Raw genomic sequence first — 15,926 nt, 5'->3', positions numbered from 1 at the left:
AAATAAAGTATATTTTTTACTCTTTGTTTAAGAACCATTCATTGGAACGCTGTCTCCATTTTTATTTATATTTACTGTATTTATAGTTTAAATGTGCCAACTCACCAAGGGTCTACTGTTATTTTAGTTTTTATTGTGCACTACTGGTCTCATTTATTTTGTACTCTTTATTCCATGACACAAGTTACAGGAAGATTTAAAGAATCAATTAAATCCACTGTACTGTGTGACGTTGTCCTGGTAGACGATAAACTACAGTAACTTTTAAATGATTTAATTTTATCCTCGTTGTGCTGCGAATCTCAAAATGAGGATGAAATCCAAACAATGTGGTTAGACGTCAGTTTTTCAACAGGAAACAACAAAATTTAACGTTTCACAGATGAAACTTTACAAATCTGAAATAGTTGAACCAGTTAAAACAGTTCAGGGGACTTTTTTTAAAACTTTTGCTTCCGATAAGTTTTTTTACAACGAGAAAAACCACAAACCAAATATATCTGCACACGTTTCAAAAGTTAAATAATTCAAAGTTTAATGACGTATAACCTCAGTGAGCTAACAGGGCGCTGGGCACGATGAACGGGTGGTGACTGATCAATCAGCAGATTGTTCTGTAACAGAAGCTTAAAAAAATATCAGAGGTCACTGTATTGCTTCTATGAATGAACCCCCTCCCCCCTTAAAAAAAAAAAGCAGCCAAGTGGATAACTGTGACCCCCCCCCCCCACACACACAAAAAAAGTCATCTTTAAAAAAAAAAAAATCACATTTTGGACAGGCAGTGTGTCGGACAAGAGGCTGTAAAACACATTCACACATCAAACATACGGCGCGAACATCTGGATATACGGAGATCTATCGATTACATCATCTCTACACCATAACCTGAACAAAGCCCCGATTTAATTCAGCTTGTAAGGAAGACATTATCCAGCTAATCTGTAATCCTAAGTGTTGATCAGACGCTTCAAGAAAGCAGCAGTGGCTAATCCAGGTTACGTAACAAATTCTTAATAAGGTGGTTTTTAAACAACTTAAAAGTGCAACATTCAAACACACAAAAACAAAAACCACAGCACAGCTTCATTTTCAAACGAACGTTCAAAAAGACAAAAAAAAAAACAAAGTAACCGTAGCCGTCAGGACTCTAGAAACAGGAGCACACCACAGTACTGTATTTCAGTCAGAAAGCTCGAGCTGCAGCCTCATTTTTCTTTTCGAGTATTAAAATAAAGTGCCAGCGGCAGCAGCTTCTTCCTGTAATACGTCAACAGCAGCTTGGGCAGCTTTAGTGCATTCGTTCGTTTGGTCCGAGCCTCCAGAACACCAGATTTTACATCGTCACTCTTATTCCCAATTATTTATACTCGTCAACGCAAAAGCTTCACTTGTTCACACAACTGGATACGTTTGAGTTCTTTTGTTAAAGAAATAAAAACACAAAAGTCTGTGAAATAAAGTGAAACTGATGAAAATCAGACGCGAACCGTGACTTTTGTGGATTTTTTTTTTTAACAAAAGAATTTAAACAAATTCATCCCAGTCTGTAAAAATGAGTTAAATCGAAGGTTATTTCTTTCTCCCGAGGTAATAAAAGTAGTAAAAGTCCCGCCAGATCCTATGATATGGTTAGTTGAGTGTGAGCTGGATATTTAAATCCCCCCCCGTTATAACTTCATGACTGGATCAGGTTATTTTCTGCTTCCAAAAAGCCTTTAACGTTGCCGGTTTGGTGAGTTTGATATAAAAATGGACACTCAAACTCTGAAAAATATAAACGAGTGCTACCCTGTGAGCCTGATGGTATGAAAAGTTTGTTTTATCAGACAATTTCTCAAAAAAATAGCTTAATAAGGATATAATTCTTTCTTTGTTTTAAATTATTACTATGAATTTATCAAATTTAAATACCCCCCTCCGGCTCTGGTGCTTAGTGAAACAGTAAAATCACGTCAGTGACAAAAAAATTCAACCTTCTGGATTTGAAATCCTAGTAGCTAAAAAGTACCTTCATTAAACGTACAAAGAAGTACAAGTAGGACCTAATTTCAGTCAGAAAACTGGGAAGACAGGAGCTCTAGGTTCTGCTGCTACAGATGCGTCGGTTCTGTTGCACGTGGGACAAAATGGACGACGACAACACGACGATGGCCTCAGCAGAGGAGCAGCAGCGCAGTCTGGATGATGGAAGCTGTGCAAAATGACATTCTGACGTCTCCCAGGCTCCTAGTGAGAGTAGGAGAAGGCTGATGAGGATGAGGAGGACTGCTGGCTGGGCTGCAGGCTGTGCGAGCGCGACGGCCGCTGGGGCCGCTGCTGCAGGTTAGCAGCCCCCGAATCAGACGAGTCCAACCCCGGGCTGCCTTCGATGACCTCGGTGTCCACCTGGGCCGGACATTCGAAGTGAACACAGTGGAACACCTGCAGACACGTCGACATACAAGAGAACGTGACTTTAACTCGACACAGATCTTCTGTTAGCATCAAGCTAAGTCCGTTAGCGTTAATATCCTCTTCTAACCCAGCTGCAGGTTCAAAATGTTTATTCAAGTTCTCAACACTGAACAACTCATTGAGTTCATCCAGTGTAAGGTCAGCGGTCCCAGCATCTCACGAAAACTCCCCTCAGTTTGTCCCGAGTCAATTCTGACATTGCAGGAGATAAAACGCTCAGACCTGAGGGCACCGGTAAACGTGTGGTTTACACAACGTACAGTTTCAATGTCATTCTTTTATTTATTACTCGGAGCTCAAGGTGAAGGGGAAAAAATCTCTTATGACAATTGTACTAATACCTTGTTAATATCAAATACATTAATTTAATTCAATTTATTTATATAGCGCCAAGTCACAGCAGAAGTCGTCTCAGGGACTGAACAGAAACCAAACATACCGTAATTTCTGGACTATAAGCCGCTACTTTAGTTTCACATGCTTTGAACCCTGCAGCTTAAACAAATGCTTAGGCCCGTCGCGATAAACGATAAATCAATTAATCGCATGATAAATGAAAATAATCAACCTCATTTTCATTTATCGTTTTTATCGTTTCGTCGTGTCTCTCTCTTTCTACTGAAGACACTGGATGACAAAAGGCTCAACTCCGGTCTCTTCACTGACCCTTCACCTTCTCTTTTCTATTTAAAATCCATTTAATCGTCCAAAATTATGTTTCTGGATGAGAAGCTACGCTAACAGGCCAACCTCGGCAGAAAAAAAACCTCCGTCTTGTCGAAGCTACAAAATTCACGGTTGAAACCCGTGCCTTCGTGTAAAACGTTGTTTTTCTCTGCAAAAAGAAGCTGAGGACTTGTTTACTGATTTTTATTAAAAGAGTTGTGTGAAAAATGCTAAAGAGCTCAAACCACACCGAGCGTCCGCCATTTTGAGAACCGAAAAACAAGAACAAGAGAGAACCCATGTCACGTCAAGGGGCCTCCCTACCATTGTTCTTAAAGAGACACGCTGCTCGCTCCCTCACTATCCATCCTTCAGGTCAAACAGTCTTCAAAAAAGTTACCACACAAAATTAACCTACGTTTCTTTGTAAAATCAAACAATATTATCGTTTATCGCAATAATTTCTGAGATGATTAATCGCCCAGCACATTTAGTTGTTGTGGCAGGCCTACTCGTGACCTCGTTCTTTCCTCCCCTCCCTGGGGGCACAACAAAGTATTTGCAGCCACTCTACTCAAGTGTGAATCGTGCATTAACGTGGCGCTCAGAGCTCGGTGGGAGGCTTGGATGACTAGCGGCGAGAAATCGTTTACCAAAACTGGCCGCACGTGAAGAGCAGCGTTCGCTCAAGTCTGCCGCGGAGCCTGACAGTGGAGCAGGGTAAAAAATTATCCCCATCACCAACGGGTTTTGAAAGGCAGCTGCGTGATGAAGAGGACAGCACAAGCTTACGCAGGACGAAGATGAAGATAGCGATCAGTGACTTCCTGTTAGGCTACTGATTTTCTTTGTTTAACCAGTCATGTTACAGGCATTGCTCAGAAAAAAAAACATTTTACTGTATTTGTGTATGTTACCGGTACATATTTAACTAAAAGTAAAAAAAAAAAAAAATCTTTCCGTGTAAATATCTCATGTTACAACGTGGACACCTGCGGCTTATGGTCAAGTGTGGCCTTTAAATGTACAAATTTTTATTATTTTTTTAAATTAGTGGGCGTGGCTTATATTCGGGTGCACTCAAGAGTCCTTAAATTACGGTAAAAATTTCAGAGTAAACGGTAACACATAAACAAAGCAATATTTCTGAAAATAGTACGTAATAACTTGTCTCTCACTGAAATGACTGTGAACGTGACTCTTGAAAGTTAGCTGGAGTGAGAATACTCGTGTCTCGTTAAACACTTTCCAGCGTTTCCCATAGATCAGTTCCCTTGGTGGTGACTTGTCGTACTTCGTTTTTGTCGACCGGGGTGGGGGTGGGACGGGATGGAGTCACGTCTGTATTGCCCGCTCGCTAGCTTAGCGCTATGTTGCTGCCATTCTTGCTACAGCGTTGGTTTTGCACCCGGCGCTACATTAATACCGACAGTTGTCGCATGCGGGCGTCAGTAGGCAGGGCGCTCTGTTCTGTTGATGAGGCAGGGTGGCCCCCCAGTTTTATAATGGTAGGGAAACACTGCTTTATTTCTAAAATATACTGTTAAACTGGTCCATCAAGTAACTAAAACTCACAGTGAAATCAAAAGACGAAACTCTGAGTAACGACCGTTGCAACATTTTATTACGAAAGGAAAACTAGTCATAAATGTGCAGGACGGAGCAGTCCGAGTGACGACGGTTACAACTTTTTACCAGAAAGAAAAAAAAAAGTGCAAATATTCAGCTTCACAGTAAATCTACATCTTCTGCAGCATCTGAGTCATCGGCGTCCTCTTGAACTTCCTAATGGTCTCATGACGGCGCTGGCTGCCTTCCTCAGTGTGGAGGAGGAACTAAATGACTTCATCTGCCTGTTTCTGTGGGTGACGTCACAATCTGCTGCTGTTGGAGGTCAGGGGGTGCTGGTGTAGCAGGAGCTGCTTGTTCCCAGTGCTTCGGGCCTCCACACACCTGAACTCAGCTGGGAAGGCAACGTCATGATGCGCACCAACCAGTTCTTCCATTTCTTTATAGAACTGGAACCTAATGGTCTTCTTTCCTTTCCGTCGTTTTCTGATCATCCTTCACGCGTTTGTACGCGTAAACACGAGTTACCCACTTCCTAACAACCGAACCGAGGCTGAACGTCTGCTTGAAGTGAGTTTTACAGCAGCCTTCATCCACAACAGCTGCTCTGCTTTGGCTGCGCAGCTGAATGTTGAGTTGTGGCAAGTTTTTAGACAGGTCTCCACTGTCCATCACCTGCACACGCACGTGCTCTATTAAAAACAATGTCTAATAATAATAATAATACATATTATTTGTATAGCGCTTTTCTAAATACTCAAAGACGCTCCATAATAAAGGAGTCGTGGCAGGTTGAAGAGTTGCTCCAAGTTTTAAAATGAACAGTCGTCTGAAACACAAAAATGCAAAGAGTTCAACAATACAGAATTTTGCCAACTTTATTGCTAACGCTTGTTACTATTATTATTATTACTACCACTAATATCTTACCAGTTGTGGTGTGAAACTCATGATGTTGCACACGTTGAGGTCCTCGTCCATGTAAATGTGGACGTGTCCTCTGGGCCAGAGAAAACAGTTGTTCTCTCCTCGACCACAAACACATCGAGGTCCATGTCCAGGTAACTAATAAAAGAACTCGCGCACAGTTATTATCACACAGTCCGGCAACAGCGTCACACAATTATCAGTACAATCTGTGTAAAGTTCTCCTGCACACAGGTCACTGGGGACCTGAGACTTGTTTGGCTGGAGTTTAACGTACGTTCATTGTGAATTCGACTAAAATGTACAGGTAGTTCTGGCAGAGATTTAAAAAAAAAAAAAGCCTCCAAGGCTTTAATTGAACAGAACTGTGAGGTACACAGAAAACCTTTGAAAGTCACATTTGTCTTTTTTTATCCCCAAGCCATTCCGAAACATTAAATAAGAACACGTGGCGGTTGCAACATCGTTACTGCCGAAACAACAGTACCAGAGCTCTACACGTACGTCAGGCAAACAAACAGCGTTTAATATGTTCAATATACACATCAATTCAATTCAGTTTATTTATAGAACAGACGTCGTCTCAGGGCACTGAACAGAAACATTCACATTTATAAAAAAAAGTCTGTTAATAACGTAAATTAACGTAATTAGAAACTACTGGTTGCACGAGTGAATAAATATGAAATACTACTTGAAGAACAAATACTAACAGTAAAAGTAACAAAGTTTACTTACTAAAGTTCACCTTGAAATCCGAACTGGGAGTAGTCGGAGTTGCTCCCACTTTCCGAGCGGGATGTCGCACCTGAGGGGGCGTTCCAGTTTAAATTTACGACTGGGAACTCTGAAATGTCCATTTCCCAGTTCTGCTGGAACGCAGCATTAGTGTCTTACACGGGGGACAGAGTCAGAGATGACAGGAAGTAGACGGTAGCCTACGGTACGTGCACGCGACAACCGATCCTAATCATTATTTATATCGTTTAACATCAGACACTAAAAAGCAGCCATTCGGTAAGAGTGCATGCACTCTGTACAACAGAATACACGTGCACATCAAAATCTGAGACAGATCAAGTTTTAATCAGCAGATCAGTGTCAAATTCCCGAGTTATCCCTGATTTTTTAAATGTTTTTCTAGAACTCTCTGTTTGGACAATGTGAAAGTCCTTTCCCAGGTTTCCCCAGATTCCGGTTGTTTCTGGGAACCCTGAGCGTGTCTGGACGCTCGAGATACTTGAGCAAGCATCAGGAGGTCTGGGTACTGTTGAAACAAGTCTGTAAACACAGACGACCAGAGCTGCGTCGGTCTTTACCTCATTCGCTGTGTTGTGAGTCCCAACAATTCGGATGAAGGAAGCTGGCTGGTTTTCAAACTTCAGTGTCTGCCATGATCTGCAACATAAATATACACAATTTAAAACGTACAACCTTTGGAATGTACTCTTAACTAAGGTTGGATCAAGATATTCTTCTCCTCATCTACCTCAGGGCGGTTCTGGTTCTGAGTGAGGAGCCATATGAAGAGCATTTTATTAGCTCCTTTGAAAAACAACAAAAAAGCTCTTCTGTCCTGGATGGTTTATCTTAAAACAGCAACACCAGTGTCTTATAACATGATGTCAACCTGTGGGAGTGGCTACAGAGGTGCTGTGCATTGTGGGTGGAGCTTAAGGTGGTCCACTTCCTGTCTGTCAAAACTAGTTTTTACTCTCCTGGATCCTGGCTGGACCATCAGAGCAGACTTCAAACAGAAAGAGAATTTACATTAAACTTAATAAACATTGTTATCATTGAACATGTATGTGTTCATCTCCCGAGTTATTAATTTAATTATTTAATCAAATAATTTCAACAACTAAAAAGGACAATGTTCAGAGAAAGACAAAAACCTAATAAATGTGTCAATTTAACATTTATTTGACAGAAACTGCTGCTGAACTTGGACCTTTTAAAAAAAATAGTTTTGGTTTATTAAGATCCTGCAAACATAATTCATAAATAAATCGGCAGACGTCACTCGTCTTAATGATGTAACAGAAGTTGAGTGAGTGGAAAACAATGAAAGCTGCGGGCTTCTCACCGACATGACACCCTGGTGCGATCGACCACCTTCGTCCACAGCTGCTGGTTGGTGGAAACTTCGATGTAATAACTGTAGGAGCGCTCGTCACAGTCCCAAAGCAACAGCCTGAAGAAGTAGAGGAAACAAAAAAAAAATCAGTTTTAATGCTGTAATCTCATTAAAACTTTGGTATTGAGATTATTTTTTATCTACAAAGAGAAACAATTACAGAAATACTGTACTGGCCCAAAAACAGGTGAGTGAAAGAGCCATTTATCGTCTTCACTGTAAGTTCCCAAACAACAAGGAAAGTGCAGATTTGTGTGAAACCCGTTTCTTTGCTTGTTTGTTTTATTTTACAACAGACGTGGGTAAAGATAATGGATGTTTTACATGTTTATGTGTTTTTTGTTAATAAATAAACAAAACAAACACTATATATTACAACCAAACAGATAAACATTAGTACTTATGAACATAACATTTGTAGTGAGTCACGTGGGTACGTGTCACTTGTTGTATGACAAATATATGTGTATATATTTATGCATACTTTTCACGAGTTCTTCATTTTTCTGACTGTAATGTCGTGCATTGAATTTAACAGAAATGTAACGAGAGACGTTATTACCTTTGACCCATCAAATGAATGGAGTCATTTATTTTCAGAATCAAAGTTTAACATCAAACATTTACATTAATTTGGCAAAATATGAAAATAATAACAGACAGTTTCACAGAAAATGAACTTCAAATCACTCGGCGGTGATTTGAGGACTTTGCTTCAGATATTTCTAAAATATCTGTACTAGTTTTGTGAGAGAGAGATGAGTTTAAGAGGAAATTGAGATTTATCTTACAGAGGAATATGTGAGGGAATTTAATCTGTTTGACCAGAAATTGCACGCTCCGTCAGATCTCAGCTTTGCCCACGGTACACTTGGTCGAAGAAGAAGTTTTACCTTGTTGACGATCGATCACCTCAGTAAGAATCCTTTTCAACTGATATCAGCGTCTCCGTTGAGAACAGCTAAAATCCTCGGAGAGTCGTGCGTGGTTAGCCCAAAACAGAATTATAATCCCAAAACGTCTCTGGATTCTAGTAACTCTGACTCTTCATTGTCAGCAGCTCTAAGACTCTTTCAGATCTTCTCAGACTCCAACTCCAAAACTCTCCATAACTCTAGTTCTCTTCTGAACTCCTTCAGAACTTTTCCATTCTCGGAATCTACTGCACTCCATGGAATCTCCTGCACTCCATGGAATCTCCTGCACTCTCACTCTCTCTAGACTGATAGAACCGGGAAGTTGTCACATTTTAAATGAGTTTACTTCCGAGTTTACTTCAGAGCTTTCTGATTCGTGGATAGACCAGAAAGAGGAGTGATTTTGTGACGTAAGATGTTATCTAAGCCAAGGTCAGAGGATGAGATTGTTTTAACAACTGACAGAGAGATTATTGCAGGAGAGCAGACTTCGTGGAGTCAACTCTTGGTAATCTTCTGAAAAAGTTTAAACATGACATCTTTCTCGGTAAACATTTTAGTTGACCGAAAACCAACCTTTCACATACTTACGACTTGACTCATTTCAGACAGAAAATCAAGAAATGCATATTCAGGTGATTTCTTCTCTGAATGAGGAATAAAAATCATTACTTACTGTTTATGTAAAATAAAAATGAGTAGTTCTTTTCAACCTGTAAAGCATTGAGTGAAACTAACACAATTTGATTATCAAACATTTGTAAGACAGTAATGATTATAAAGAATTGTCTTTTCTGCTTGATTAATTCAAGAAAGAAAGTCATCAGATGGCCCAGACTTATTCAGATCAATGAAAATAACAGTCTCTGTCCATCTGGTAGATTTGAGGTCAGATAAGGGTCAGACCAGGTTCACTACACATTTAATAAAATAAAAAAATGCTATAATTTTGGCACAAACGGACAATTTTCCTGTTGTTTCCAGAAGCCTTAAAAACATTAGTGTCATTTGTTTTTGTATTCCTGTATAACTTATAAGCGTTTGCTTTAATAAGCTTCATTTTTTAAACGTGAGTCTTGTAAACGAGCTCCTTCACTGTCCATTTTTAAAAACACATTTTTACTCCCTGGCTTTTAGCACAGACTGAATTTGCTCTGCGCTGTTTTTATTGATCTTAATGTTTTAACAACTGTTTTTTTTTTATATGTTTAAACTTGATTTTACGTGTGCAGCACTTTGTTGCAGCTGTGGTTGTTTTAAAGGGCTTTATAAATAAAGTATTATTATTATTAATAAACGTTTCTTTTTGCCGCTTGTCATAAATGAGTCATGTGGGTAAAAACATCCAACAAACCGCCTCGTTCAGAAAAAGAACCCGTCCAGAGGACCTGACTCAGCTTTGTTGGATTTTTCTTCCTGGATTATTGAGCACGAGTCTGGACCTCGTTCAGTGTTTAAGACAGCGTTAAAGGGTTCTGCTGAACCCGTTACTGAACCCACCTTAGAGACCCGATGGAGTAGGGCTGAGCCAGCTGGATGACGATGGCCCCGGAGCCCAGCTGGTGACACGTGTACCCAGAGTCCCAGTCGTAGTTGCGCGTGTCGCCGTTGAGCAAAGCATTCCTGCTCCGACTCACACCCTCGATGACACTGGCGCAGGACGCAATCGTGGCCACGTTCTCGCTGGGTACTGTGCACGGCAAGGGCACGAGAAAGTCACGTTTTATCCTCATATGGTCTCATAAGTCCCAAATCACACTAACAAATGTTACTGAAGTCAGGGAACATGAGATGAACACGTCCAGCGTGTCACAGACGCTACGCAGACTTGGAGTTTTTGAAACTTACCCACGAGGCCGTTCTCCAGGGTAAACGAGCGGTTGGTGAACATGCATTCAAAAGCCACGAGGTGAAACACCTTGTTGACCGTGTTGTGTGTTCCAACGATACGAACGTACCTGAGAGACCAAGAAAACATCAGAACTCAGAAAACAAGAAAATTAAAAGACCAAAACTTCAACTGGGCAGCCTGGTTTGTTGGTACAACTTCCTTTACAGTGAATGATGTACAACCAAGAAACTATAAATAAATAAAACACTAAAGGTTTTTTCTCAAGTCATTAACAAGGTTTTACACAGAAATCCTGAATGTGATGATGTATTCTACAATTCATAAATAAATCAGCTGTTTATTCAGCTTTTTGTTTTGGTGTGATAGAAACATGAAGTTATTATCCTGTATGATGATGATTTAAGATTCTTACAGCATCTGGTTCACATGAGTCACATCTTCTGACATTATTAAAGGTTACTACTTTAAAGGTGGAGGGACCAACAACGTGTTCATTTATTTACCTGCAAACTCGTGGTGTGAAGTAAAGGTTCTGCCAGGAGCGGCACAGAAACTTGGAGTGATCAACAACACGGACCCAGTCCAGCTCATCCATCGATATCTCAATGTGATATGAGTAAGACCTGAAATAAATAAAAATATACACATGCATATGCACTTTTATAGTTAAAATACAAAGTGCATTAAATTAGGTTAATCAGTTAAATCAGTACACCAAGTTATTATTTACTTACATGCGTGAACTGTTTTTCCTTTACATTTTATACTTGTGTTGGATTAACTGGTACACGATTTCATGTACCACATGTGGTGTGTATGACAAATAAAGAATCTTGAATATCATTCATTTCGACTTTGTTGCATTTAAAAATATATATTTGGTTACAGTCACTTTTTGACTGCGTGCTGCAACGATCCCTTTCATTTTCCTCTACCAGCTGCACGATGCTGCTGGAATTTATTTTCCTGAAGAAATCCTCCCAAGGGATTAAAAAAATCTAATTTAAGCTTCAAAACAATGAAACAAATTATTATAGACAGCTATTTGAAGAAACGTGGCTAAAGTAAATCAGCAGGAAAAGCACCTGGAACTAGTAAACAAAATAATAAACTGTAGTCAGCTCCTTCAACAATAAACTACCCTGATTATTCTGTATTTAAAACAAACACGTACCGGTAGTTAGGTTACACTTTTCCAGAAAATCACCAATTCAAAGTCCCGTTTATGAATGAGTGATTCGTTTTGTTTGATGTTGGGATGAGTCGAACTCACCGACTGTCTCTGTCCCAGAGCAGCAGGCGGACGTGGTTGATGATTGACGGCTGGCCCAGTTTGACCTGGATCCCCGCCCGCCCGTCCTCCTCGATGGGGTGTCTGGAGAAGCCGTGATCCAGGTCGTAGTTCTGGGTGTCTCCGTCCAGCAGCGCAGACTTCAGCTCGCCTTTGACGACCTGAGCTCCGTATTTCATGGTGGCGATGTTCTCCTCTGGAACTAAAATCCAGTAAATAAAAGATTACTGCATGAATTAATTTGTTTAACAACAGAAAATACAAAACTTTATCAAATGTTCTAGAGAAGTCAAATTCCATGTAAAGACACTCGTCAGACAAGAGATGAGGACTAACTGAGCATGCCACGGTAGTTCAGGTCCATGTTGCGGCTTTCTGAGCGGGTCTTGATAGCATCCAGCAGATCGTCGGGGCTCACGAGGCCGGACGGTCGCACCACATTCAGCATCTCTGTCAGAGTCATGAGCGGCAGGCGCACGACTGACATCACCTCCAGGGTCTTCTCCCCGTCCTCGTGCTGCTGGCACCAACGACACAAGGCCTGGAAGATTTCCTTCTCACTGGCAGCGAACGAGTCCCGCCTGACCACCGTCAGCAGAGCCGTCTGTAAATACAAACAAAGAGTAATAAAACGTAAAGACTGAATTGATCTAACATTAAGATCTGCAGAAAATGAGCAATCCAACAACCCCATCGTCTCATCTGTACTTACCTTTGAGAGTGAGAGAAAACCATCAGAATTCAACACTTCAGGCGCGTGTCTGTCCATGTAGGAGCAGCAGGCTTCACTGAGCGTGCTCAGAGAGTACAGACTGGCCACGTCGAAGATCAGGCAGATGTTGTTGGTGTGCAGGACGGTGCGGAGGAACTCGCAGGTGGAGTCCTCCAGAGGCTGGAGGCCGTAGCGGTGAGCCAAACCCAGGAAGTCTAACAGCACCTCTTCCCGTGCAGAACTCAGGCTGGCCCGGCCCGTGTACAGGTAGTTCAGCAGCATGGAGAACGCTTCGGCTCGAGTCTCCTCTAAACACACCTCCGCCTGCGGTTGAGACTCTTTCATCCCACCGTACAGCAGGGCCCTGAAGGGCACAGAGTCCAGAAGATGATTAATGGATATTTCTAATTAATGCAGCGCGGCGTTAGACTTCAGACTGACGGCTCACGTGGAAACGCATCCAGAGAAGCAGGAGGAACAACAGAAGCGGCAGATCTAAACTGCTTTTATCACAGGCAAGTCAGCGTTTGCATTTAGTCCAAAACCAAAATAAAATCAGTCGACAGAGAAAACTGGCGACTCCGATATAAATTTAGTTTGAATGCGTTTGCACTCGAGGTGAATGTTTTCTAGCACGGTCAACAAGGGCGGCCGTGGTTGAGTGGTTAGAGCAGTCGTCCTCCAATGCAAGAGTTGGGGGTTCAAATCCACCAGCAGTCACATGCTGAAGTGTCCCTGGGCAAGACACTGAACCCCTCATAGCCTCTGATGTGTGTCCCATCAGTGCATGAATGTGATCTCAAAAAGCTCTGATCAATCTCTTTAGAATGATTTGTTCAATTAGCTTTGTAGAGATCTAGTATAGAGCTGTATGAACGGGTAAATGAGGCACCGATTGTTGTGTAAAGAGCTTTGAGTATCTTGGAATAAGATAAAATGCTATACAAGTACAGTCCTTTTACAATTATTAACAAGTAGACATGCAAGCCTTTCATTGAACTCTCACAAAATGTCTAATTTTTATTCATTATTTATTGGATAGGTTTAAGACCATAAGAGCTTTTATTTCTAACTGAAGAAACACAAATGCAAACTTAACTGCCTTAAATACAATATCTTATCAAGTTCAGCCCAGAACTGGGTAACTTATGAGATTCTTCGCTGAATAGTTTATAAAAACAGCTGACGATACCAAACAACTGTTCACAAAAAAATGAAACAAATAAAACATAAAATGTATTCATTGTATTAGAACACCAGTTTTTATAATATATTAAAATTAGGCAGAAGACAAAACCAAGTGACTACTCCGAAGTGCCACAAAAATGTCAGTTACGCAGTGGATGGGTATTTTAGGAGTAATTTCTGAAATTAAAGAGGTAAACTGAAGTGATTATTATTTTTTATTTTAGTCTAAATATTTATAGGTTTGAGCTTCAACGGCCAAGGAAGCAGCACAGAAAAAAAAAGCACAGCAGGTCATGTTGTCATGATAAAATCTGTTCCCTCTTCTGTTAATTATTTCCAGATTTCAGGGTGTTTTCCCTAAAAAACTCTGCAGATTTTGGCATGGCAGAATAAACATTTTCAGATTATGGGCAGCATGAGGTAAAGGAGTCAGTTGTATCTAACAAGGTTGAGTCAGGTCCTCTGGATGGATCCTTCGTGTTGAAACGTTTCGTCTTTTATTAAAAAAAAAAAAAAAGACTTCCTCAGTCTGAGGAGCTGCAACAAACTTAAGGCTTGCACAGACTCGGGCGTCCACAGAGGGTTGAGACTTCATACTCGAGCATCCACCCTGAGCAGCTGCAGCTGTGTGGTCATTTGCTGACACGCCTACTGGATTGATTGACAGGTCGCCAAAAGCCGCAACGGTGTTCTGTGTTTAAATGTTGTTAATAAAAAGTTCTAAAACATAAATTTAAAAAAAAACAAAGCGCTGGCCCTGCAGCCCACACATCAGACCAGCTCACCAGGAAATCTCCAGACCCTCTCGCAGCCACGCCTGATTTTAATACACTTGTGACAAATTCCTTCATTTCTCACAATTTCAGTCATGGCGTCAACGAAGGAGTAAGAGATCACTTGTGTTTTGGGAGAAACAAAACTAAAAGGTCATTAAACAAGACGAGGGATGAAGAAGAGGAATTTAATACATTAGTGTTGCATACAAAACAGTCCGTCACCGGGCAGTTTATTGTGCGACACAGAGTACACGGTCTTTGCACGGACATGCCCTGCAGGCATCCGCTTCGAGTCTAATCCGGTACGTGCAGACCTCCGCGGGACTGAAGCACGCCCGAGTATACTGGAGCCTTCAGTCTTACAAACAGCACCTTCAGTAGATGAACCAGTTTGTTGCTGACATCCAGAACTAGCTATCCACATGCAAAAGGAGACCCATCAGCCTCACAATTGATCCTTAGGTCATCTACCTGGATTACTGAGCATGATGAGTCAGTTGCATGTTTTGAGAAAGGCCAAGGTTTCTTTATTGTCATGGTGGAACGAAATTGTGCACACAGGGTCCCAGACACTTAATTTCCTAGACTTAAATTGTGTCCATCATGCTCAAATCCATCATGATGTGGTTTCCTGCAACTAAGGGCATAAAGGGGACGAGAAAAAAAAAAGATCCAAGAGATTGTATTTATTGTTTGTTTCCTGAAATTATTGACTAAGCATGAGGGCAAGGCGGACGTGTTGGAGAAACAGATTTATAAGGCAACAGAGGAACCGTGAATCCAAGCCCGACTAACCTGAAGTAGTGACAGCGAGCAGCCAGGATGACCCGGTGCGCCGGGAACCTCTTCCCCTCCACGATGAACGTCACGTCGCTGTACTCCTCTCCGAGCACCAGCGCGCCCAGCTGCTCCGACAGCAGGTGGATGTGGTCGATCTCCGACACGGAGGCCAGGGGACGGAGGGGATGACTGTTGCTCATGGTCGAGGTCCAACCCAGTCACACCTACCACTACAAATATAAATAAACGTGAAGCCCAAGAGTCGCGTTTGCCACAACACAAACACGTTAAACTGAAAGTCAACCTGCTGGTAGCTCCGTCCGTTAGCTTTGATGCTACACGCTAAACATGGCAACCTCAAATATAATTCAATTTTTTACAAATAACTGTGACCTTCAAACGCAGATTCTTTAACCAGTGCATTTTAAAGCATAAAAACAAAGAGTCCGATGCACAGAACTGAACAAGCGGTGTTTTAAATTAGTGAGCCGGTGTGCAGAGCCGCTGTTCACGGAAATTTGAAGAAACAAGCAGCTAGCTGACCATTAGCGCTTCTTGCTAATTTTAGCCATACTCACCGAAAAGATAACATTCACTTCCGTCTACAGATTATATTTATTTAGAAAAATACAGCAGGAAATAAATTTTCCAATA

The 15,926-nt window shown here is 41.3% G+C and overlaps 1 protein-coding gene across 1 annotated transcript; it reads right to left on the bottom strand.

Moving 5' to 3' along the window:
• Positions 1-2,226: 2,226 nt before the first annotated feature.
• btbd9 (BTB (POZ) domain containing 9) lies at positions 2,227-15,472 on the bottom strand. Its single transcript, XM_037685669.1, has 10 exons — positions 15,288-15,472; positions 12,529-12,892; positions 12,153-12,420; positions 11,799-12,018; positions 11,029-11,148; positions 10,522-10,631; positions 10,174-10,363; positions 7,706-7,813; positions 6,939-7,017; positions 2,227-2,424 (listed from the first exon to the last, which is right to left on the bottom strand). Exons 1-10 carry the CDS (start codon positions 15,470-15,472, stop codon positions 2,230-2,232), a joined length of 1,839 nt encoding a protein of 612 aa, XP_037541597.1. The 3' UTR covers positions 2,227-2,229.
• Between the last annotated feature and the right edge of the window lie 454 nt (positions 15,473-15,926).

The sequence above is a fragment of the Nematolebias whitei genome, chromosome 12 (genome assembly GCF_014905685.2).
Source record: "Nematolebias whitei isolate Nwh7 chromosome 12, NemWhi1, whole genome shotgun sequence".
NCBI classification, from domain to species: domain Eukaryota; kingdom Metazoa; phylum Chordata; class Actinopteri; order Cyprinodontiformes; family Rivulidae; genus Nematolebias; species Nematolebias whitei.
This window is presented reverse-complemented; position numbering and strand designations above follow the sequence as displayed.

What these genes read in the sequence shown, in the direction of transcription:
- btbd9 (XM_037685669.1), bottom strand. Translation starts at nt 15,472, where the DNA reads ATGAGCAACAGTCATCCCCTCCGTCCCCTGGCCTCCGTGTCGGAGATC. An exon ending in GAACTACCGTGGCATGCTCA is followed by an intron (nt 12,019 to 12,152) that starts GTTAGTCCTCAT and finishes ACTGGATTTTAG; the next exon opens with TTCCAGAGGAGAACATCGCC. An exon ending in TTCACACCACGAGTTTGCAG is followed by an intron (nt 10,632 to 11,028) that starts GTAAATAAATGA and finishes TTGGTCTCTCAG; the next exon opens with GTACGTTCGTATCGTTGGAA.